Source organism: Oncorhynchus gorbuscha, linkage group LG11, assembly GCF_021184085.1.
Source record: "Oncorhynchus gorbuscha isolate QuinsamMale2020 ecotype Even-year linkage group LG11, OgorEven_v1.0, whole genome shotgun sequence".
Lineage (NCBI taxonomy): Eukaryota > Metazoa > Chordata > Actinopteri > Salmoniformes > Salmonidae > Oncorhynchus > Oncorhynchus gorbuscha.
The window spans coordinates 35,134,932-35,162,114 of record NC_060183.1 but is presented as its reverse complement, the minus strand read 5'-3'; the positions used below and the strand labels follow the sequence as shown (position 1 = coordinate 35,162,114).

General features: G+C 40.3%; 1 protein-coding gene across 7 annotated transcripts in view; it reads right to left on the bottom strand.

The window, feature by feature from the left end:
* Positions 1 to 19,377, bottom strand: part of LOC124048546 (CBP80/20-dependent translation initiation factor-like) — a 136,094-nt gene extending 116,717 nt beyond the window's left edge. For all 7 annotated transcript variants that reach the window (XM_046369440.1, XM_046369442.1, XM_046369441.1 and 4 more), the window contains exons 1-2: positions 19,224 to 19,377; positions 1,851 to 2,081 (exon numbers count right to left, since the gene is read on the bottom strand). In XM_046369440.1, the coding sequence (XP_046225396.1) occupies positions 1,851 to 2,033 (183 nt within the window). In that variant the 5' untranslated portion in view covers positions 2,034 to 2,081; positions 19,224 to 19,377. The remainder of the gene's footprint in view (positions 1 to 1,850; positions 2,082 to 19,223) is intronic.
* Positions 19,378 to 27,183: the final 7,806 nt, after the last annotated feature.

The following is a 27,183-nucleotide window of genomic DNA, read 5'->3' as shown; positions in this document are numbered from 1 at the left end:
AAAAAAGGACTGTCTTGCTCCAATGTGTACCTAAAACATAAACATCAATGCCTTTCTTAAAATAAATACACAAGTATATATTTTTAAACCTGCATATTTAATTCATATTGCCTGCTCGTTGCAAACTCTGTGAAGACTATTTCTTCCTAACAAAGACAGCCAACCTAGCCAAACGTGGGATGATCTAACAAAAGCGTATTTGCGAAAAAAGCACAATCGTTGCACGACTGTCCATAACCATAAACACCAATGCCTTTCTTAAAATCAATACACAGAACTATATATTTTTAAACATGCATATTTTGCTAAAAGAAATCCAGGTTAGCAGGTAATATTAACCAGGTGAAATTGTGTCAATTCTCTTGCGTTCATTGCTCGCAGAGTCAGTGTATATGCAACAGTTTGGGCCGCCTAATTTGCCAGAATTTTACGTAATTATGACATAACATTGAAGGTTGTGCAATGTAACAGGAATATTTAGATTTATGGATGCCACCCGATAGATAAAATACGGAAAGGAATAAATGTCTTGTTTTTGAGATGATAGTTTCCAGATTCGACCATATTAATGACCTAAGGCTTGTATTTCTGTGTGTTATTATGTTATAATTAAGTCTATGATTTGATAGAGCAGTCTGACTGAGCGATGGTAGACACCAGCAGGCTCGTAAGCATTCATTCAAACATCAGTTTCGTGCATTTTGCCAGCAGCTCATTGCTGTGCTTCAAGCATTGAACTGTTTATGATTTCAAGCCTATCAACTCCGGAGATTAGGCTGGTGTAACCGATGTGAAATGGCTATATAGTTAGCGGGATGCTCGCTAATAGCGTTTCAAATGTCACTCGCTCTGAGACTTGGGAGTAGTTGTTCCCCTTGCTCTGCAAGGAACGTGGCTTTTGTGGAGCGATGGGTAACGCTGCTTCGGCTGTTGTCGATGTGTTCCTGGTTCGAGCCCAGGTATGGGCGAGGAGAGGGACGGAAGCTATACTGTTACACTGGCGATACTAAAGTGCCTATAAGAACATCCAATAGTCAAAGGTATATGAAATACAAATTGTAGGAAAGAAATTGTCCTATAATTCCTATAATAACTACAACCTAAAACATCTTACCTGGGAATATTGAAGACTCCTGTTAAAAGGAACCACCAGCTTTCATATGTTCTCAAGTTCTGAGCAAGGAATTTAAACGTTAGCTTTCTTACATGGCAAATATTGCACTTTTACTTTCTCCCCCAACACTGTTTTTGCATTATTTAAACCAAATTGAACATGTTTTATTTTATTTGAGGCTAAATTGATTTTATTGATATATTATATTAAGTTACAATAAGTGTTCATCCAGTATTGTTGTAATTGTCATTATTACAAATACAATGTTTTTGTAAAAACTTATAAATCGGCCGATTAATCGGTATCGGATTGTTTTTTTTTTGGGGGGGGGGTCCTCCAATAATCGGTATTGGCGTTGACAAATAATAAATCGGTCGACCTCTAGCCTACACTGATGAATATTCCTTCCTACCATTCCGCCAACCAATATGAGCAAATCAGTCGTTCTATGCAGTATTCTACTATACACTGAACAGTGTGAAGTTAAATGTAATGTGTTGTATTAAGAAGAAGTGTGAATTTCAGTGACAGGTTTTTGGAGAACGGGGGACGGAGCGAACAGGATGCTCGGCCACTGATTTTTCCCCACCATGGTATCGCGATACTATTTGGTATCGTGCTACTTCGTCTGATATTGTATCGTTTGTCAAAATGTTGGTATCGTGACAAGCCTAGACTACTTGTATCAGCATCAATGTTGCCACTCTGGTCCCGTTTAGCATTAGCCTTAGCTAACCTGTGAAATGTGGGACTGGGGTTTGTTGTCTCCGTCCAGGTACGTCTCGTTTTTGTCTCCCAGAAGGCCTTGCACCTGGTACTCCAGCACGTAGCTGTCGATGAAGCGCTCCAGCTCCTCAATCTCCTGTGAGCGCGTGCTGCCCGCCTCTGAGGACGCGGACGCCACCGACGAGTTTTCCATGGCAACCTGCTGCCTGCCCGCCGGCGGGGGAGGGAGGGAGAAGAGGACCTGCAGAGAGGTGCAGGAGAAATGGCTGGTTAGTAGAGAGATCAAAACAAAAACACGACTGCAGCATATCCACTTAAAACCACCATGTTGAGTCAAGAAGCTATAAGTGTGTCATTCAGACGGATAGTTCAATCATTTTCATTCAAGAAAAGCTCATTCTAAAACATCCATTAATAAAATGTCAAATAGACACTGTCAGACCTCTCAGAAGACTGAACGCAAAATCCAAGCCACTCCCATTCAGGGCAGAGCAGTAATAACACCACTCCATCAGCAGGGGAGGCATAGTGTGTTTACATCCCAGACAGAATTGGCCTTCAGTCCTACTGCTACGCCCAGGCCCAGCAGGCAGCAGAACCACAGTCTAGTCACAGTCGGTCTGTCTCACCTCCTAACCTTGTCCCCAGACCAGAGCCAGACATAGTCAGTTATGAAACAGGACAGCTTTGTCTCTCTGCAGGGGTTTTACCAGGCACTAACTCAGCCATGGCTCATTGGCCAAAGCCTATGGGGATATCAAACACCCAAATGAAGGTATGTAGTAAACACAGGCTTAGCAGATCTTACACGTTTTGTTCTATGAAAATCTTCAACAGCTAACATCACTTTTTGTGAATTGGGAAACATTTATGTAATCCAAACAAGCACATAAAGACCTCATATTCATACAGGTCGTGTTAACACACTGATATTATCTCATAGAACAAAACGTTTAAAGATCTCCTATAAGCCTCAGACCTTATTTTCCCTATTCATTTCCCCCATAGGAATGGCTGAACGAACCAAAGGCAACTAATTTCATTTTTTTTAGGACTACAAGATAGCGAGCTCTATGCCTTTCACCCTGCCTGTGTCGTCTCTCTTGTCGTGATCTGTGTTTTGTCCTATATTTAAATGATTTTTTTTTTTTAATCCCAGCCCCCCGTCCCCGCAGGAAGTCTTTCGCCTTTTGGTATTACCGTCATTATAATGAAGAATTTGTTATTAACTGACTTGCCTAATTAAATAAAAAGGTTCAATAAAAATTCTAACAAAATATATTTATTTCTCTCCTCTTCCCAACTCTACCTCTCCTTCCCTGTGTTTTATCTGACAGTGAAGTGGCTGTTGGTGGTCACATGACTAAGGCCTTCTGCTAAGCTTCTTTACACCACTGCCCTGCATGAGCACTGGGCATGCCACGCAAGAGGATTTACTATGGCAGCAGAGCAGCCTGAATAGTGGTATAGTAGTAGGCCTGTGTATGTAGGCTACTCTCAACCAATTAAAGGGGGGTAAATACAGACTCATTTTGTTCTTTACAACGGATATTAGCCTACTACACAGACTGATTAACGCTTCTTGTTCCTGTAATATGACGTACTAATGCTCTGATCCTCATTCTATTGCTGCTATACCTATAGGTTTTAATCTCGCTGTGTGTAGATATGATCCACTAATCTGGGGCCTGATTAGCCTAGCTAGTGAGGCTAATGCTAACTCCACTGATGGCTACACATTCACCAGTTGACCACATTAAAAGTAGACTGGCTGAAGCGACTCACGTGGTCCACAGCGAGGGAGATCTGTGACACAATGGTCTGAACAGGAGTCCGTTAGCGCAGTATTCGCTAGTGATGGGAGTGTATAGTTAAAAAAAGGGATATTATTTTGGATGAAATATCTTATTGTATTGACAATATCGCAATATAATTTTGGCGCTGGACAGCTGTACATGCACCAAAACGCCAGTATTTTTCCTTCATAGCTTGTTCTTCATCTTTTTAAATAGGGAGCCAATTTATTTTTCCGCACTTTTCTTTCCATGACTGATCAAAACATGTTTTGTCATGGCTCTGTCTTGTCCATCTGCAGCAGAAATATGGAGAGCATTGTTTTTTTTGGAACATCACAGTATCGAATCACAATGCATACAGCAGAGGCATTCAACTCTTACCCTACGAGGTCCAGAGCCGGCTGGTTTTCTGTTATACCTGAATTAATTACACTCACCTGGTCACACAGGTCTAAATAGTGCCCGTTTAAGAAAATAATGGGGGGGCATGTGTCAGTCACAAAGTGAGCGATGACGGGGAACACTGCTGGTTTGACAGTGCGCTGGTCGGTCCCGCCTCTCGGTACCTGGGTGTGTGTGTGTTGTGTGTGCTGTGGTTGCAGTCAAATTCCTCTACACGCAGGAAGAGAGCATGAATTTGTATGTCCCATAATGTGAGTGAATTTGCTTCCCACATATAATGTGGAAACAATAAGTCGAAATCCATTTAGGCCATTGTTTTCTGGCACATTTGTTTATTTTCTTTCACGTGCAGATTGCAACACTAGCGCTGGCCAGTAAAAACGTGTCGTGCCAGTGGATCTCGACAGGGCCAGTTCAACATTTACCTACTCTGTTGCAGTGTTAATGTCATGCTATTTGAATTTGAGCATATGATTGGCAGTTCATTCAAGCGCCACATAAGAATAAATACTCACCGAAAGGCAAATGGACATTATGGCCTAAATTATTTAGGCCTATGACACAAGTAGGCTTGTAAACATAACAAAAATCATATATATATATATATATATATATATATATATATATATATATATATATATATATATATATATATATATATATATATATATATATATATATATATATATACATATATATATATATACACACACATATATATATACACACACATATATATATATATATACACACACATATATATATATACACACACATATATATATATATACACACATATATACACACACACACACATACACACACACACACACACACACACACACACACACACACACACACACACACACACACACACACACACACACACACACACACACACACTGCCTTGCGAAAATAGTCGGCCCCCTTGAACTTTGCGACTCTTTGCCACATTTCAGGCTTCAAACAAAGATATAAAACTGTATTTTTTGTGAAGAATCAACAACAAGTGGGACACAATCATGAAGTGGAACGACATTTATTGGATTTCTCAAACTTTTTAACAAATCAAAAACTGAAAAATTGGGCGTGCAAAATTATTCAGCCCCTTTAATTTCAGTGCAGCAAACTCTCTCCAGAAGTTCAGTGAGGATCTCTGAATGATCCAATGTTGACCTAAATGACTAATGATGATAAATACAATCCACCTGTGTGTAATCAAGTCTCCGTATAAATGCACCTGCACTGTGATAGTCTCAGAGGTCCGTTAAAAGCGCAGAGAGCATCATGAAGAACAAGGAACACACCAGGCAGGTCCGAGATACTGTTGTGAAGAAGTTTAAAGCCGGATTTGGATACAAAAAGATTTCCCAAGCTTTAAACATCCCAAGGAGCACTGTGCAAGCGATAATATTGAAATGGAAGGAGTATCAGACCACTGCAAATCTACCAAGACCTGGCCGTCCCTCTAAACTTTAAGCTCATACAAGGAGAAGACTGATCAGAGATGCAGCCAAGAGGCCCATGATCACTCTGGATGAACTGCAGAGATCTACAGCTGAGGTGGGAGACTCTGTCCATAGGACAACAATCAGTCGTATAGTGCACAAATGTGGCCTTTATGGAAGAGTGCCAAGAAGAAAGCCATTTCTTAAAGATATCCATAAAAAGTGTCGTTTAAAGTTTGCCACAAGCCACCTGGGAGACACACCAAACATGTGGAAGAAGGTGCTCTGGTCAGATGAAACCAAAATTGAACTTTTTGGCAACAATGCAAAACGTTATGTTTGGAGTAAAAGCAACACAGCTCATCACCCTGAATACACCATCCCAACTGTCAAACATGGTGGTGGCAGCATCATGGTTTGGGCCTGCTTTTCTTCAGCAGGGACAGGGAAGATGGTTAAAATTGATGGGAAGATGGATGTAGCCAAATACAGGACCATTCTGGAAGAAAACCTGATGGAGTCTGCAAAAGACCTGAGACGGAGACTTGTCTTCCAATAAGACAATGATCCAAAACATAAAGCAAAATCTACAATGGAATGGTTCAAAAATAAACATATCCAGGTGTTAGAATGGCCAAGTCAAAGTCCAGACCTGAATCCAATCGAGAATCTGTGGAAAGAACTGAAAACTGCTGTTCAAATGCTCTCCATCCAACCTCACTGAGCTCGAGCTGTTTTGCAAGGAGGAATGGGAAAAAAAGTCAGTCTCTCGATGTGCAAAACTGATAGAGATATACCCCAAGCGACTTACAGCTGTAATCGCAGCAAAAGGTGGTGCTACAAAGTATTAATTTAAGGGGGCTGAATAATTTTGCACGCCCAATTTTTCCGTTTTTGATTTGTTAAAAACGTTTGAAATATCCAATAAATGTCGTTCCACTTCATGATTGTGTCCCACTTGTTGTTGATTCTTCACAAAAAAATACAGTTTTATATCTTTATGTTTGAAGCCTGAAATGTGGCAAAAGGTCGCAAAGTTCAAGGGGGCCGAATACTTTCGCAAGGCACTGTATATATATATATATATGATATATATATAGCAAAGACACATATATATATATATATATACATATATGAAATTAAGTGTATTTAATGCAGTGTATTAACCTTTAATTGTACAATGCTTATTTTGAGATGCTTATTTTGAGAAAACATAACAAAAATCATTGTTGTACAATGAATACAATGAACTGCATTTCATTTCATACAGTCAGCAAAAATCTAATGAATGCAGGGCTTGTGAAGTTATACCTAGGCTAAATATAAGCCTTCCACAACCATATGAACCACTAATAATTTAATGAATTTATCAAAATAGTTTCTTGCTTTTTTGTGCAATAATCACTGATCTGGATTTCAAGTCTATGACAATGCCTTTTTTTACTACAAATATAACTAGAACCATGCATAATGCACATTCACTAATAATGAATAACTTCTTGCATCGAAAATTATCACGTCTCACCAACAATCTGTCAAGCCCATGTGCTAGTGTTTTTTATATTTTAAGTTAGGCCAACTTGAATCGATTTGCCAGCTAACAAGGTTGAACAGCGGAATTGTTATGAACAACCCCTCCTGTCTGTCTCCAGCTATTAGAAAAGCATGTTAGCCTGCCCACTTTTTTCAGATGTTGAAGTCGAGTGGCCTACCTTATTTCTCAGAATGAGAACGAGTTGCCAAATCCTTATACAATTGTTTTTATGCTTATTGCACATTTAAAAAGACACAGACTAGACAGCTACTATAACAGTCATTGGCTAAAATACTGTTGGCGGGACATGGTACACCAATGCCGTTCATTGACACTCTCGTTTTAGTGGTATTTGCTCTGCGCGCAACATAAAAAGGGTATAGATAGAACATTTTACTTATCTTTTACAGTAAAATAATGTCTCAATGTGTGTGTCCATATGACCGATTCTGTTGGACCAAGCGTCAAATATAAATAGCGAGTTGAATAAATAAATATTAAATAAATAAATAAATATAAATAACGAGTTTTGGGCCTAAGCTTGTCGCCTGACTTCCCGCCATTGGGACAACGACTCCCATTGTTAGGGCGGAGACGGGCACCTCGTCATTATATACAGATCTCTCGTGTAAATAGGAAGGTGCACACATCACAGAGGATCGAAGGAGATGAGACCAAAAATACAACATGAGAACATAAACGGACATAAAAACAAAACCTTGATTCTTGCGATACAGGCATTTGGAATATCATGCAAAAACACAACTTTGAATTAATTTGATATATCGCCCAGCCCTATTGTATACCCAAATCAAGCTTGACAAGTTGCTATACTCTGACTATAAATGAGGTGGCATGGTGCCTGCGTTACAACAACATGGAAATGAGAAGACCACATGTTTGGAAAGAAAATCCTTTTCAGCCCTCTCTCTCTATATATGCCTGGTAACACCACAGTGTGAGTAAACAGCCCTGTGTGAGTATGAATCTAAATCTGCTTGCTTTTGGTCTGGATAGAGGATGTCATAGCTGTACTGAGGGGCTTGTGGGGGCGGTCAATGCGGAACATTTCAAGAACTTTGAAAGTTTCTTCAAGTGCAGTCACAAAAACCATCAAGCGCTATAATGAAATCGCCACAGGAAAGAAAGATCCAGAATTACCTCTGCTGCAGAGGATAAGTTCAATAGAGTTTACTGCAGCTGATTGCAGCACAAATAAATGCTTCAGAGTTCAAGTAACAGGTACATCTCAACATCAACTGTTCAGAAGAGACTGCGTGAACCAACCCTGCTTAGCTTCAGAAGCAAGCCAGCAGTGGTAAGCAGGGTGGTATGCTGTTGGCTACTAAAAGGACACCAATAAGAAGCAGACTTGCTTGGGCCAAGAAACATGAGCAATGATCATTAGACCGGTGGAAATCTGTCCTGTGGTCTGGTGAATCCAAATTTTAGATTTTCTGTTCCAACTATCATGTCTTTGTGAGACGCACAAATGTGTGGCTCCCACCGTGAAACACGGAGGTGGTGGTGGGATGTTGTGGGGGTGCTTTGCCGGTGACACTGTCAGTGATTTATTTAGAATTCAAGGCACACTTAACAAGCATGGCTACCACAGCATTCTGCAGCGATGCGCCGTCCAATCTGGTTTGCACTTAGTGGGACTATCATTTGTTTTTCCAACAGGACAATGAACCAACTCACTGATCTATAACTTGCCTGCTCCATAACAAGCTGCTCTATCTGCACTGTATGATTGGTGTAATTTAATGTTGAGCTAAACGTACAAAAAACAGGAACAGAAAATTACAAAATATACCAGTACTTTTGGCGTTCGATCCCGTTCAGAACTTTATTTTGCTGGTCGGAACATTGGAACGGAACCACATTTTGTTCTGTTCAGAACGAAACGGTTTGAAAATGAATTAGGTTCCAACCCCTGCTTTAAGTAAGGACATTCTCCTACCAATGTTTGTCTATGGAGATGCATGGCTATGTGCTCGATTTTTATAAACCTGTCATCAACAGTTGTGGCTGAAATAGCCAAATCCACTAATTGGGGTGTCAACATACAGTACCAGTCAAAAGTTTGGACATCTACTCATTCCAGGGTTTTTCTTTATTTTTACTATTTTCTACATTCTAGAATAATAGTGAAGACCTCAAACTATGGAATCATGTAGTAACCAAAAGTGTTAAACAAATCAATATACATTTTAGATTCTTCAAAGTAGCCACCCTTTGCCTTAATGACAACATTGCACAATCTTTGCGTTCTCTCAACCAACTTCATGAGGAATGCTTTTCCAACAGCCTTGAAGGAGTTCCCACATATGCTGAGCACTTGATAGCTGGATTTACTTCACTCTGAGGTACAACTCATCCCAAACCATCACAATTGGGTTGAGGTCGGGTGATTGTAGAGGCCAGGTCTTCCAATGCAGCACTCCATCACTCTCCTTGGTTAAATAGCCCTTATTTAACGTTATTTATTAACGAGTGAAAGAACATGCCTGGAATGTAAAATAGCGTTTTTAACCAGTTCCCATGAATTTTAAAACAACGGTTCTGCACCGGTATAGTATAGATCACTTTCGTTCCCGGTTCTGATTCTGTTCCATGAATAATTTAGGTATTTTCTGTATCTGTTCCCTGAAACGGTTCCAACTATGGTGCACATTAATGTTAGAAACGTATCGTTCTATGTATCATTAGCGCATCAATTTATCGCAATATGGATTTTTGTCTATATCACCCAGCTCTAATATATTCCCATACAGGACTAAATCATTGGATTCTCAGGCAGCTTTAAACCATAAAGCTGGGTGATAGACACATAGCAGAATCATGTACGCACTACTTCTAATACACTAAAAGCCTATTCTATCTAGTACAGTTCCCTGCTTATTATAATAAAACTATGTGGGTGATTTATAACTCCTTATAGACTAAGCAAATGATTCTGACATCTTCTCATCTCTGGCTGCCCACACCACTTCCAATAACACCACAAATATTGCCTCAAAAAGTCTCTATACAACATTTAAGTGAGGGCTCATCCTTCATCCATGACATTAGACTAGCTTTACTTTGTTTTGTGCATCAGTAACAGTGGCACATTCGAGGACTCAAGCCAAGGTCACATGATGATTTCCATCCAGGTCATCATAATCTCATCACTGTAGTGATACACAGGGCCAGAGGCTGTGACCACAGGATTGCATTAGTAGACTACAGAAATCAATGCAGAGCGCTTAGGTTAGAGAACTGCCTGGCTGCTGTGCTGCAGCCTAAATGGACCGGACACAAAACACTGCAGCCTAGGTTGACAACACTGCTGAAGCCCTGATAAATGAAGCTTGGGCTGTGTCTCATTCAACGTGTTCCCTTCCCTCTGCCCTCACAGAGCAGATGTTCCCATCACTTCCCTTCACAGATCTGAGAGGACTGGATATGTGAGAGCAATATGGCAGAAACTTGGTGGAGCTCATAGTGTTGTCAGTGTTCTTTTTTAAGTAATTTCTACTTCAATACCAGATTTAGTATCACAATACTCGATACCAAAAAGATACTACGACAAAACAAAGGCGTATTAGCCAGTCTCAGAATGGAGTTTGATCCAGACAGATAAAATCAGCTACTGCTCTGTTCAATAGGTGGGGATTTTTTTTGTTCAATATCATTACATTACAAAATGTGTATGTCCATTTTTTAGAGACTGCCATGTATGCATTAATGAATCAATTTGACTTTGGTAAAAACAATCTACCTACAAAACAACATAATGGTAATTTATTTAAATGGTACATCTCTATTGATAAACTGGGTAAATCAATATGTAGCCTAGGTCTAATCACAAGACAGGTAAAGGAATATTATTCAATAGGAATGTGTGCATGCATTGAGTTACTGAGCTTGTTTTAGCTGATTTCATGGGGCTACAGATGACAAACAATCCCTTCCATTTAGGACTTAGTTTATTGTGGCAACTGTTAAAGAGAACATGTACTTTAAATTGCACCGATCAACAAAATTTGCATTGAAGAAGCAATCTATTATAAAAGTGTGTGCTGTATCTTTAAGAAGGTCATCATTCATGAGGCAGAGTGTGGCTGTGGAGAAAAAGAAGCAAATTTGTTTTTGGTGGCGAGGGAGACGATGTGAATTAATGTGTTTTGTGGCAATCAGCTTTGAAAATCAGAGTATTTTGCGTTATGTTTTGCATATTATCACCAAAAAAGTACTAGGGTAGTGAAGTCAGCTGTAAGCTTGCAGGGAAAGTTAGCCCTACAATTAAAGCTGGAAGCTACCGGTATCGTCTTGCATTGTAAAAGTGTTCTGGACTATCGACATTGTTGTGCAAACAGTTTCAACATTTTTACATGCCGTGTTGCATTATTAAAGTGTGTTAACTTCTGTGCAGCATGAGTGGGATGCTAACAATGCAGCCTAGACAACTCTAGCAATGAATTAGTAAGTGGATCAGGGACTTTGCTCTTCGCGCTATAAAGGGGCTGCGCTGATACAGACTCGATCCTCTACATCCCGCAAGACACATTTGACTGAAGTACCGAACACAACAGAAATTCTAGTAGAAACAGTTTTTTTTGGGGGGGGGGGGGGGGGGGGGGGGCAAAGTTTTAGTATAGTGTGCATCACTAATTCACAATACAGGTGCATGCATATTCAATAGGAGTGTGTGCATGCATTGAGTTATTGAGCTGATTTCACAGGGCTCGGATGACAAACAATCTGTTTCTTTTCCATTTGGGACTTATTTTATTGTACTGATCAACATTTGTATAGAATAAGTAATTGCTTCTTTTTTTTACCCACCTTTTCTCAAAAATTTCATGACATCCAGTTGCAATCCAATTACGATATTGTCTCATCGCTGCAACTACCCAACGGGCTCGGGAGAGGCGAAGGTCGAGTCATGTGTCCCCTGAAACATGACCCACCAAACCGCGCTTCTTAACACCTGCCTGCTTAACCCAGAAGCCAGCTGCACCAATGTGTCAGAGGAAACACCGTCAGTTGGACCAAAGTTAGCCTGCAGGCGCCCAGTCCACCACAAGGAATCGCTAAAGCGCGATGAGCTAAGTAAAGACCCCCGACCAAACGATGCTGAGCAAATTGTGCGCCGCCCTATGGGTCACAGCCGGTTGTGACACAGCCTGGGATCGAACCCGGGTCTGTAGTGATGAATCAAGCACTGCGATGATGTGCTGCAGCGGTCTAAGGCACCCGGGAGGCCGACGTAATCTCTTTTATAAGAGTGAGCAGGCTGTATATAAGACCCATGATGTCATTCACACAAACTGAGCAAAGATGATCTTGACTGGGAGAGATGTGAGGCGGGGGAGACGAAGTGAATGGATAAAGTGTTTGGTGGCAATCAGCTTAGAAATCAGCAATATTTTTGCGTTAGGTTTGTATATTATAACAAACAAAGTACTAGGTTAGTGAATTTATGTTAGCTTTAACAAGGAATGTTAGCCTACAAATCTAGAAGCTACCGTTACCTTTTGCAATGTAAAATGCTCTAGCCTCTATGGAGATAGTAATTTACTGTTTGCAAAACAGTTTTAAAAATTCTACATGCCAAGTCACATTATTCAAGTGTGTTAACTTCTGTGCACCATTAGTGGGGAGTCCAGTGCAGGCTAGCAATGAGTAAGAGCAGGCATGGTGTGCATTAGAGGTTGACCGACTATGATTTTTCAACCAAAAAAAGCGGATACCGATTAAAATCAGCCGATTTGTGATAATGACAATTACAACAGTACTGAATGAACAAAAACCCTTTTATTTTAAATTAATATAATACATAAATAAAATCAATTTAGTCTCAAATAAATAATGAAACATGTTCAATTTGTTTTAAATAATGCAAAAACATGTGCCATGTAAAAAAGATAACATTTAAGTTCCTTGCTCAGTACATGAGAACATATGAAAGCTGGTGGTTCATTATTCCCAGTTAATAACCTCTTGAACCTATGGGGGCGCTCTGTCATTATTGGATAAAAAAAACGTGCCTGTTTTAAGCTCAATATTTTGTCACGAAAAGATGCTCGACTATGCATATAATTGGCAGCTTTGGAAAGAAAACACTCTGACGTTTTCAAAACTGCAAAGATATTATCTGTGAGTGCCACAGAACTCATGCTACAGGCAAAACCAAGATGAAACCTCAAACAGGAAATGAGCAGAATTTTTGAGGCTCTGTTTCCCATCGTCTCCTTATATGGCTGTGAATGTGCCATGAATGAGCCTAAGCTCTCTGCTGTTCGTCCAAGATGTCTGCAGCATTGTGACGTATTTGTAGGCATATCATTGGAAAATTGGCCATAAGAGACTACATTTGCCAGGGGTCCGCCCGGTGTCCTTTGTCTAAATTGGTGCGTAATCTTCAGCTGCATGCATTTTGCCATGGGATTCAGAGGGGAAAGCACACTTCAACGAACAATATATCATCGAAGAGATATGTGAAAAACACCTTGAGGATTGGTTCTAAACAACGTTTGCCATGTTTCAGTCGATATTATGGAGTTATTCTGGAAAAAGTTCTGCGTTTTTATAACTGAATTTTCTGTTTTGTTTGGTAGCCAAACATGACGCAGAAAATGGACCGATTTCTCCTGTACAAATAATCTTTCAGGAAAAACTGAACATTTGCAATCTAACTGGGTCTCCTCATTGAAAACATCCGAAGTTCTTCAAAGGAAAATGATTTATTTGAATGTTTTTCTGGTTTTTGTGAAAATGTTGCCTGCTGATGCTAAATGCTAACGCTAAATGCTAGTTTTGCTATGGTTGAGAAGCATATTTTTGAAAATCTGAGATTACAGTGTTGTTAACAAAAGGCGATTTTAATGAATAGTTAACGTTGCGTAATGAGCTTGAGGCTGTATTCACGATCCCGGATCCGGGATGGCTCGCCGCAAGAAGTTAAGCAGTTTTAGGTTGTAGTTATTATAGGAATTATGACGTGTCAACTATCTCTATACCATTTGTTTTTCATATACCTTTGACTATTGGATCTTCTTATAGGCACTTTAGTATTGCCAGCCTAATCTCTGGAGTTGATAGACTTGAAGTCATAAACAGTGCTGTGCATCACGCATGGCTAAGAGCTGCTCGCAAATGCAGTAAAGTGCTGTTTGAATGAATGCCTACGAGCCTGCTGCTGCCTACGAGCCTGCTGCTGCCTACCACCACTCAGTCAGACCGCTCTATCAAATATCAAATCATAGACTTAATTATAATAAACACACAGAATTACGAGCCTTTGGTCCATTAATATGGTCAAATCCGGAAACTATCATTTCGAAAACAAAATGTTTACTCTTTCAGTGAAATACGGAACTATTACGTATTTTGTTTAATGGGTGGCAACCATAAGTCTAAATATTGCTGTTACATTGCACAACCTTCAATGTTATGTCATAATTATGTAAAATTCTGGCTAATTAATTATGGTCTTTGTTAGGAAGAAACAGTTCACAACGAGCCAGGTGGCCCAAACTGTTACATATACCCCGACTCTGCTTGCACTGAGAAGTGACAATTTCCCAAGATCAAATTTCCTGCTAACATGCATTTATTTTAACTAAATATGCAAGTTTAAAAATATATACTTCTGTGTATTGATTTTAAGAAAGGCATTGATGTTTAAGGTTAGATGCACTTGTGCATCGAAAGTGCTTTTTTCGCAAATGCACTTTTGTTAAATCATCACCCGTTCGGCGAAGTTGAATTAGGCTGTGATTCGATGATAAATTAACAGGCACCACATTGATTACATGCAAAGCAGGACAAGCTAGTTAACCTAGTAATATCATCAACCATGTGTAGTTAACTAGTGATTGTGAAGATTGATTGTTTTTTATAAGATAAGTTTAATGCTAGCTAGCAACTTACCGTGGCTCATTGCAGCCACAAGGTCCTTTTGACGCTGCACTCGCGTAACAGGTGGTCAGCCTGCCACGCAGTTTCCTCATGGATTGCAATGTAATCGGCATCCAAAAAGGCTGATTACCAATTGTTATGAAAACTTGAAATCGGCCGTAATTAATCGGTTGACCTCTAGTGTGCAGTATAATGGGGTGGGTTGTGCTGAAAGACAGGCTTGATTTATGACACACATTTGACAGATAGAATTTGTGTTACTTTTGGTATATCAGTTTTTCATGTTTTAGTATTGCAAAAATACTGAAGTTTTGGTGTACAACACTACTAGTATGTGACTAGGGCTGTTACGTTGAGAGCTGGGCGATATAGACAAAAAAGACATCACAATAAATCAAACTATTTTGCTCAATAACGATAAATACAACACTAAACATTTATGGACAATTAGGCTTACTTTCCATTAGGGGTAGATTTTTTTTGTGTCAAGTACAACCGAGATGGAATTGCCTATGATGTAAAAAAGTTATTTAATCTAACATATGCAGGTAATTCAAGATCGATATTTTGATGTGCAACCTATAGAATCCAGAATGATCAGATTTATTTTGGGTTCTTCAGAGATGGATTTGCCGCAGGCTATATTATTAGCCTATTCACCACCTGAGGAAGTGTGAACTCAAAACACTTAGCAGGTATGCCAACTAAATATGACATTTTTGCTAGATAGCCATGCAGACTAATTGATCAATTGATCAGTAAAATGTAATGCCCTACAAAACTTTCCAGTGCTAGGTCTAGGCTACTTAAGTGAAAATGGAGCTCTGCTTCACGGGCACTTCAAAACCATACTACATAGCCTACTCTGGTTGTAAAGTGGTGCCATGAACCAATATACATTAAATACTCACAGAAAGCTGTGACTGCTGTCTAACTAGATCAGTAGCTGCTTTGAAAACGTTATTTTTCCACAATTGCATTTTGAACAATTGTCATATGAGTGAAGAGTGGCTTGCACACACAGCAGCCGACAATAAAACAGGGACAGGCAGATACTTTTATAGAAGGAATCATAATGCATAGGTTATTACTGTTGACCAGTGGTTTTCGAACAAACAGAACAAAATCACCTAAAATTATGAGCTAAGCAAAATACTTTGGTAAGAGGGCAATGTGAGTAGGTAAATTCAGTTTATTGTCCTAGCTTTATGTTAACACCCTAAGGTCGATGTCCACACCCCAGTGGAAATCTAATTTGCATAAGACTGTTAAGTGCCAAAGGGCACTTAATAAGAGCACATAATATAATAATAATATAATATATGCCATTTAGCAGACGCTTTTATCCAAAGCGACTTACAGTCATGTGTGCATACATTCTACGTATGGGTGGTCCCGGGAATCGAACCCACTACCCTGGCGTTACAAGCGCCATGCTCTACCAACTGTATAAAAATATATATATATATGGGCTAATACCAGTAAGGCCAAATCAATATGGATCACTATATATATATATATATAGTATGTTTGTATTATATATATATATATATATATATATATATATATATTTTTTTTTTTTACATGTGCTCTTATTAAGTGCCCTTTGGCAAAAAAAATAAATCTAAAAGGAAGTTTGTTCTGAAGTGTCTGTCATACATACAATATATATATATACACAGTGCCTTGCGAAAGTATTCGGCCCCCTTGAACTTTGCGACCTTTTGCCACATTTCAGGCTTCAAACATAAAGATATAAAACTGTATTTTTTTGTGAAGAATCAACAACAAGTGGGACACAATCATGAAGTGGAACGACATTTATTGGATATTTCAAACTTTAACAAATAAAAAATAAAAAATTGGGCGTGCAAAATTATTCAGCCCCCTTAAGTTAATACTTTGTAGCGCCACCTTTTGCTGCGATTACAGCTGTAAGTCACTTTGGGTATGTCTATCAGTTTTGCACATCGAGAGACTGAATTTTTTTCCCATTCCTCCTTGCAAAACAGCTCGAGCTCAGTGAGGTTGGATGGAGAGCATTTGTGAACAGCAGTTTTCAGTTCTTTCCACAGATTCTTGATTGGATTCAGGTCTGGACTTTGACTTGGCCATTCTAACACCTGGATATGTTTATTTTTGAATCATTCCATTGTAGATTTTGCTTTATGTTTTGGATCATTGTCTTGTTGGAAGACAAATCTCCGTCCCAGTCTCAGGTCTTTTGCAGACTCCATCAGGTTTTCTTCCAGAATGGTCCTGTATTTGGCTACATCCATCTTCCCATCAATTTTAACCATCTTCCCTGTCCCTGCTGAAGAAAAGCAGGCCCAAACCATGATGCTGCCACCACCATGTTTGACAGTTGGGATGGTGTATTCAGGGTGATGAGCTGTGTTGCTTTTACTCCAAACATAACGTTTTGCATTGTTGCCAAAAAGTTCAATTTTGGTTTCATCTGACCAGAGCACCTTCTTCCACATGTTTGGTGTGTCTCCCAGGTGGCTTGTGGCAAACTTTAAACGACACTTTTTATGGATATCTTTAAGAAATGGCTTTCTTCTTGGCACTCTTCCATAAAGGCCAGATTTGTGCAATATACGACTGATTGTTGTCCTATGGACAGAGTCTCCCACCTCAGCTGTAGATCTCTGCAGTTCATCCAGAGTGATCATGGGCCTCTTGGCTGCATCTCTGATCAGTCTTCTCCTTGTATGAGCTTAAAGTTTAGAGGGACGGCCAGGTCTTGGTAGATTTGCAGTGGTCTGATACTCCTTCCATTTCAATATTATCGCTTGCACAGTGCTCCTTGGGATGTTTAAAGCTTGGGAAATATTTTTGTATCCAAATCCGGCTTTAAACTTCTTCACAACAGTATCTCGGACCTGCCTGGTGTGTTCCTTGTTCTCCATGATGCTCTCTGCGCTTTTAACGGACCTCTGAGACTATCACAGTGCAGGTGCATTTATACGGAGACTTGATTACACACAGGTGGATTGTATTTATCATCATTAGTCATTTAGGTCAACATTGGATCATTCAGAGATCCTCACTGAACTTCTGGAGAGAGTTTGCTGCACTGAAAGTGAAGGGGCTGAATAATTTTGCACGCCCAATTTTTCCGTTTTTGATTTGTTAAAAAAGTTTGAAATATCCAGTAAATGTCGTTCCACTTCATGATTGTGTCCCACTTGTTGTTGATTCTTCACAAAAAAATACAGTTTTATATCTTTATGTTTGAAGCCTGAAATGTGGCAAAAGGTCGCAAAGTTCAAGGGGGCCGAATACTTTCGCAAGGCACTCTAAATATAATGCATGTATGACAGACACTTCAGAACAAACTTCCTTTTGATTTTTTTGGGGGGTGGTCTACCTGTTGTTCCATGTAGTGAATGTTATTCAGCGCGTTTGTCTGGGCTAATACCAGTAAGGCCAAATAAATATGGATCCTTTATTTTTATATTTAGCTAAAATTCTAAGCCTAATTTCAGTTTGCGACAAAACAAGCAGTGTAGATAATCAGTGTACCATCTTAACCACTGAAATATATTTTCAATAACCAAAAATATAGTATTTTCAGCTGTTTGAAGCTGGTGTACAAAATCAAAAGTAAAAGACTCAAAAACTAAAGTTAAGGAGAAGCGTAGAAAATATCGCACACAACAGATCTACCGCGTCTTGGACTTGCTTTCAATGACACAGATCTAGAACTACATTTATATGTGAACTTGCTCGGGTTGAACCAAAAAGTTCGATACTGCAGCGACCATAAGAATCGACTAGCTGTGTAGCTAGCTAGTTAGCAACTACTAACGTCTCAGCTGGGACAACACTTAGCGGATGGTTTGAGAGTAACATGCTCGCTAGCTAACAACAACAACGTATTTTCGATATGGAATCTTTTTCCGTGTGTTTTATTTTACCGGACGCGTGCCTGAAAAACATGTTGACTGTCAGAAAAAAAAAGAATGACCACACATCTGTCCGGCCTCGGGCGCCATCACGCTAGTTAACGTTACCTAGGTTAGTTTAATTCATGTTCAAACCCCAACGTTGCCGACTGTCATAACTATAAAGTTTACAAGCCAGTCACAGCTTTCTGTCTAGCCACAATCAGTTGAAATGTCTATCATCATCATCATTTAGCCACACCATGTCTCAGGCAGCGAAAACATGCACAACATTGGATCTGATCACACACCGTACCTAGCTTTAGACCAACACTCAACTGGCAAACATTATTTCAGCTAGATAGCGAAAGCTAAACCATTTACAGAAAACAATATCCTCACCCAGATATTGGATTCGGACGGCTGGGGAATCCGGGATCACCTCCTGATATTAAACCCACTGTGTCATGGGTATATTTCTCGGGAGAGAAACGTATTCGGAAGGAAAAGATTACGCTCACAGACACACAAGCAGGGGAAACGCATGAATGTGACGTTTAGTCCGGTTTGCTCGCAGGACATGTGTACGTGGAGGCCTGGATTCTGGGAGCTGGAGTTCTAGTGAGACATCGCAGTCTTGTTGAAATGTATATATTTTGTAATGATATAGGCTTACATAGACATTTTTAGAAGGATCTATGAGGTTATTGGGGGACATTTGACGTGTTTTATTATTTCTGAAGTCAATTTCAGTTTATTTATGTTTTTTATTGTCCCTGTGCTGTGTTTTATCATCTAGGCCTATTCTAATGCTATTACGGTACAAATTATCAACTGTTCAAATGTTTATTTAAATTGTATTTCATACAATTTATATTTTTTGTGTTTAAATAGATTCGAAGGTACGGACCTTCTCATGCAACAGCCTGCGTTGTTATACAATAGACTGTACCATTTATTGTTATCTATAAATAAAATCAAACAACGGCCATGTTTTAAGACAAGGAGTTTTTGCTTTGTTATGGTGTTAATTGATTTGAGCGCAGTGATGGGTTTTTATCTGCGTGTCCAACGAAGTAACTCAAGCAGAGAGAATCTCTTTGTGGTGTATGTAGCTAATGTTGTGCACTTAAGTCCACAAGTGACCCCTTGTGGGTACTGGATGAAATACAACTTTTGCAATCATGATTGTGCAATGACATTTTAATCAGGCAGTGTAAATGTATAGGTAACTGCCAAAGTAAAGGAAATACTTGAAATGGAGGATACAAAGGAAATTGAAAGCAGGTGCTTCCACACAGGTGTGTTTTCCAAAGTTAATTAACATCCCACCATGCTTATTTATAAAAATGCCAGTTGGCCACCATGGCTAGAAGAAGAGATCTCAGTGACTTGGCTAGAAGGGGTCTCAAAGGAGCATAGGGGGTTTAATGTGTGTGTGTGTGTGTGTGTGTGTGTGTGTGTGTGTGTGTGTGTGTGTGTGTGTGTGTGTGTGTGTGTGTGTGTGTGTGTGTGTGTGTGTGTGTGTGTGTGTGTGTGTGTGTGTGTGTGTGTGTGTGTGTGTGTGTGTGTGTGTGTGTGTGTGTCTCAGTCACTTGATCTCAACCCAATTGATCACTTTGGTGAGATTCTGGAGTGATGCCCGAGACAACATTTCCACCACCATCAACAAATCACCAAATAATCACATTTCTTGTGGAAGAATGGTGTAGTATCCCTCCAATAGAATTCCAGACACTTGTAAAATCTATGGCAAGGTTCATTGAAGCTGTTCTAGCTGCTCGTGGTGGCCCAACGCCCTATTTAGAAACGTTATGTTGTAATTGTTGTAATGTAGCTTCTGTAATCATTCAACCAAACTGCTTTTATAGAATACTGAAACAGATTAAATTGACAGGTTGACTGGTCATCACATATTTTCATGAACCTCTGAATTTGGGACATTACCATATTTAGTGTGTAGATAGCACCTTATGAGGGGAAGAAAAGTTGTGTAAAAAAAATAAGATACAAGTAACATGTCTTACAGCCAAGGGAGATGGTGGGAAGGTGATGCTGGACAACTGTCTTTATGGGGAACTCAGGTGTTTAATTTACTGCAAGGTGTCAGTCGATTTTAATATACAAATGGATCCTGAAAATACAAAAGCTATATAAATCTGTCTATCAAACACTTTTAGAGTGAACTACAGCTATTAGGTTTAGGCCTATAGAACCCCACAGTGGAGGTGTCATAATACCCATAAAACCTAGCGGTCAAACAGGAAAATGGTTCCAACTGTTTTTCCACCATTGATTTTCCCATAGGGGATTTTAGAAACACTTCAAATATGGGCTGTGTTTTGTTTAAGCTGACCCTGGCGTGACATTTTGAAAACCATGTAAATCTCTCATGAACAAGGTGAGTTTTATTAACATGTCCGGCTCTATTTTACTCTCAGTTTTAAAAATGCTAATGGTATCAAAGTAGACATCATGCAAAACTACAAATCCCTGCACGTCATCTCTAGCTGACACCTTTGCTATCAATTGATGGAATTGTCCATTTAAAGAAATGTAGCCTATTTATTCATTACTACATTTAGCTAACATGGTATCAAATACATCAAACATATGGTTTCCAGGCCTTTGATGCCATTCCATTTGCTCCTTTCCGGCCATTATTATGAGCTGTTCTCCCCTCAGCAGCCTCCACTGGTATATCACAGATTTAAACTCATAACCATGGCATGACGTTCAGAAATTCCTTGCCATAGAACAAAAAGGTGTATACAATTCATCAACTCAAAATATTACAAAGCTCAGTGCATACATATTCTCAAAATAACAAACAGGGAGAAACCTGTGAGCCAACATCAGAGCCTCTTGGATATGAACCAATGGGCGCGTTTGAGCAGATCACTTTAGTCAAGTCGGTGGCTGTTGTAGAAATGACCATCAAGGACTCAAAGTCGAAGTTAAATGAATAGATCTTTATTATTACCGGGAGAGGTTACAGCTAACTTAATACTCAAAGTACAAGTCTGTCAGAAGCTCTGAAGGGATGTTCTCCCTTCAGCAGTCTTTATGCTCATACTCAAACTGATCATGACCTTGCACACATTGTTACTTTGGCCCAACGCCTAGAAACTATGTATTCCATTCCTTCTGTTCTCCTATCAGTCTCCTATCAGTCCCCTACCTGAGAGCAGTCACAGAACATCCTAACACAAAAACAAGAAACAATACGCTATATGTAGTCACACATTTTGGAGACACACAGAGGACACAAAACGTTTCCACTACACTCCCTCCTTTTATCCAAACACATTTTTCTTTGACTTCTTAATATACATTCAGTCTATCATCAGGAGTGCATTTAGTAAATACTGATTCTTACATGCAATAGGCATAACAATAGACAAAAATCCGTCTTCATATTTGATCCTTTTTCCATTACCCTTTACATTAGAAGGTTGCTGTCATTTAACAACCTAACTTAAAACCTTTAGGTACTTAATCAAGCATGGATACTAACTAATTATTGCATATTATCATCCATTATAGAGGGAAATGGGAGTTTCTGGAGAGACAGCAAGTTATCAGTATCACCTTCTTTAGTACATGATAGTTGCTGATACTTGAGTTGCCAGGGAAGCACAAATGGCCTTACAACAACAAAGCAAAATGGTTAAACACATTAAACAAAATATTCCAGCTATCACCCACTGAGCTATCTGGGAGCCCCAAGCTCCAAAGAGGCCTTTCAGCCAACCAGTAAACACCCACTCTAATTTCCCAGAATGAGACTTTTCAACAGTGGCAATGTAGTTAGCAAGATCAGTCACATTTGATGACACATCAAATCAAATCAAATCAAATTTTATTTGTCACATACACATGGTTAGCAGATGTTAATGCGAGTGTAGCGAAATGCTTGTGCTTCTAGTTCCGACAATGCAGTGATAACCAACAAGTAATCTAACTAACAATTCCAAAACTACTGTCTTATACACAGTGTAAGGGGATAAGGAATATGTACATAAGGATAGATGAATGAGTGATGGTACAGAGCAGCATACAGTAGATGGTATCGAGTACAGTATATACATATGAGAAGAGTGTGTAGACAATGTAAACAAAGTGGCATAGTTAAAGTGGCTAGTGATACATGTGTTACATAAGGATGCAGTCGATGATGTAGAGTACAGTATATACATATGCATATGAGATGAATAATGTAGGGTAAGTAACATTATATAAGGTAGCATTGTTTAAAGTGGCTAGTGATATATTTACATGATTTCCCATCAATTCCCATTATTAAAATGGCCGGAGTTGGGTCAGTGTTAATGACAGTGTGTTGGCAGCAGCCACTCAATGTTTGTGGTGGCTGTTTAACAGTCTGATGGCCTTGAGATAGAAGCTGTTTTTCAGTCTCTCGGTCCCAGCTTTGATGCACCTGTACTGACCTCGCCTTCTGGATGATAGCGGGGTGAACAGGCAGTGGTTCGGGTGGTTGATGTCCTTGATGATCTTTATGGCCTTCCTGTAACATCGGGTGGTGTAGGTGTCCTGGAGGGCAGGTAGTTTGCCCCCGGTGATGCGTTGTGCAGTCCTCACTACCCTCTGGAGAGCCTTACGGTTGAGGGCGGAGCAGTTGCCGTACCAGGCGGTGATACAGCCCGCCAGGATGCTCTCGATTGTGCATCTGTAGAAGTTTGTGAGTGCTTTTGGTGACAAGCCGAATTTCTTCAGCCTCCTGAGGTTGAAGAGGCGCTGCTGCGCCTTCTTCACGACGCTGTCAGTGTGAGTGGACCAATTCAGTTTGTCTGTGATGTGTATGCCGAGGAACTTAAAACTAGCTACCCTCTCCACTACTGTTCCATCGATGTGGATAGGGGGGTGTTCCCTCTGCTGTTTCCTGAAGTCCACAATCATCTCCTTAGTTTTGTTGACGTTGAGTGTGAGGTTATTTTCCTGACACCACACTCCGAGGGCCCTCACCTCCTCCCTGTAGGCCGTCTCGTCGTTGTTGGTAATCAAGCCTACCACTGTTGTGTCGTCTGCAAACTTGATGATTGAGTTGGAGGCGTGCGTGGCCACGCAGTCGTGGGTGAACAGGGAGTACAGGAGAGGGCTCAGACAGCCTAGAGCTGGCACTTCATCCAGCCATGGTATGTGGGAGTTATCTCGGGACATGACCATCATACTTTCGGGAGGAATAGGTTCCTTTTTTTATCTTTCGAGTAGTAACCCAACAGGATACAACATCTTTCCATTGTTGATTGGGGGTTTTCGACATACTAGTATGGGACAACGCCCAGTACTTCAAACATTGATCTCTGTACATCAGACAGCAAAACTCCGGCCGCTGTAAATTCCTCACCGTAGTATAGTCCATCAAATGTCACTTCCACTCTGATTCTCTGCTTTGTCCATCTTTGTTGATATTTAGGGTCTTCTTCACATGAAGGGGCAGCTTCTGTGCAGGATCATTCAAATACCAGGCATAAAAACACTGGTACATGGACAGATATATCTTGTTTGTAGGGGAATGGAGGGACAAGCCCTCAGCAGTGCATGCAACAGTCAGATTCATCTTGCACATCAGATCTCTTCTCAGGAGATTTCCATCTTCCCATTTAACATGTAGGGGGTAAGTGAGGCATTCTTCAGAGGGAATTCCTGATGCACCAACAGTGTGGATGTTTTTTTTGGGGGGAGGGGGTTACTTTCAGGGCAGATTGTTTCAACACTGAGATAGCAGCCCCAGTGTCTCCTAGGAATGGAATCTTCTGGCCAAGTATTTCAATTTCTATCAGGGGTTTTTCAGTCAAAAAGGTGACTCAGCATCTGGCATGCTTCTTGTGGTTCTTCATCATCAGAGTCTATTTCCACCTCATCCTATGTTCTTTGCCCACCAAAGGAATGTCCAACCCTTACATCTTCAGGTGGCCATTCACCCTGGTCATCTCCATCACCAGGACAGTCCCTTGGAAAATGTCCTGACTTGCTACAGTTGTGGTAGCTCCAGTCTCTCCCTCCAGAGGCGCCTTGCGCTCCTCGCCCCCTGCCTCTTCCCCCTCCTTGGCCTCGTCCTAGACCTCCACCTCCACGGTATCCTCTTCCTCCTCCTCCAGCAAAAAACATCAACTGTGCAGCTTATAGTGCAGCCAATCCATCATGCCTGGACTGCCGACGTGATCGCCCAATGTGGTCTCAACAGGCTATTCTGTTACGATATCGCCAAAGAACCATCTACTACCCCCGGCCTGCTAGCCTTTCTGAATGCTGTATCCCCTGCTCGACAAGTATAGTAGTGACAACCAAACAGCACCTATTGCTGCTCTTTTGTCTCTATGATACCTCGGCTACACAGCTGATGCCCTCTGGACTGTTTCAAGAACACGGTACCTACTTCTGTTTACCTGTTGGCCCCAGCCTCAAACTCAGGTCCTGTACGTATCTAACTGACCCGCTCTGCCCATTCATCGCCATTTAGCCGTTGTTGTCTTAGTTCTCCTGATCAACGCCTGTGAGTGCTTTATTTCTCTCTCTAATGTCAATATTCCTTGTCTACTGCTGTCTTGGCTAGTTTGTATTGTTTTATTTTACTATAGAGCCCTCAGTCCCACTCAAAATGCCTTAGATAGCTCTTTCGTCCCACCCCACACACATGAGGAGACCTCACCTAGGTTAATTAATGCCTCCAGAGATGAAACCTCTCTCGTCGTCACTCAACGCATAGGTTTACCTCCACTGTACTCACATCCTACCCTACACATCCTACCCGAATTAGTATAAATGTACTTACTGAAATTAATTTGTCAGTCCTGCCAGGTTTCGTAGATGATGTGTTATCTCCCGGGCAGCGCAGAGTGAGTGTCTGGTCTGGGACGGTCCTCAACGTCTTTGGTCAGACGAGAATTTCCCTTGCATGCTTTCACATGGAATGCGCCACCGGTGTTCCCTCACAGACCCTCACTGCCAAGCTCCAAAGGTAGAAAAAAATCATCCTGTTTCGTGACGCCAAATTGTTTTGGAAATTACCAAGGACTCAAAGCCAAAGTTAAATGAAGAGATCTTTATTATCACAGCTGGAGAGGTTACAACAAACATAATACTCAAAGTACAAGTTTTTCAGAAGCTCTGACAGCTCAATTTCTTGGCAAATTCTCACATGGAATAGCCTTCATTTCTCAGAACAAGAATAGACTGATGAGATTCTGAAGAAAGTACTTCGTTTCTGGCCATTTTGAGTCTGTAATTGAACCCACAAATGCTGATGCTCCAGATACTCAACTAGTTCTAAAGGCCAGTTTTATACCTTATTTAATCAGCACATCAGTTTTCAGCTATGCTAACATAATTGCAAAAGGCTTTTCTAATGATCAAATAGTCTTTTAAAACTATCAACTTGGATTAGCTAACACAATGTGCCATTGGAACATAGGAGTGATGGTTGCTGATAATGGGCCTCTGTACGCATATGTAGATATTCCATAAAAAAATCTGACATTTCCAGCTACAATAGTCATTTACAACAGTGACCCCAAACTTGACAGTGACCCCATTTCCAGCTACAATAGTCATTCTAAGTGACCCCAAACTTTTGAACAGTAGTGTAAGTATTCCGACCATTTATTCAGTACTTTGTTGAAGCACCTTTGGCAGTGATTACACTCTCAGGTCTTCTTGGGTATGAAGCTGAAAGCTTGGTATACCTGTATTTGGGGAGTGTTGGGGAATAATCAGAATTGGTTGGTAACATAGGTAAGATGTTTTAGTGTTCATCATATGTTTGTAAGTTACTTCTCATCAGAATGTTATTTTTGTATAATACTGGTTCCAGTATCTGTTCTATGTCAAGACTAAGTTGCTTGGGCCGGAGAAAGGGGAGAGGTCAAGCCTGTATCTCTTGGCTCCACAATGTCTGTGTGCCAGTCAGTGTGTCTCTATGATCTTGTCAAGATAGGATGGATTTGATATATGCCGGTTGATATGGAGGATTGGTTTATGGTTCTGAGTTTGAGAAAATAACATAGTTTAGGAGACAAAGCTGAACGATAAATTATGTCTATGCTGTCTATGTATGTTTTTTTTGCTATTAAAGGCTCTCAGTTGCAATGTGGAAGGGACTCTCAGAGAATTCATTGATAGACACTGAATTGATCTGAGAGTCACAGGGTTGTGATAGAGCTCATATAATTAAAGATGGACTTTGATAACTAACTCTGACTTGTGTGTGGTTTGCTCTCATGATTTGGTAAATAGAGGACATTTCCATGACAGGAGTTTCTCCCATTCTTCTCTGCAGATTTTTTCAAGCTCTTTCAGGTTGGATGGGGAGCGTCACTGCACAGCTATTTTCTGGTCTCTC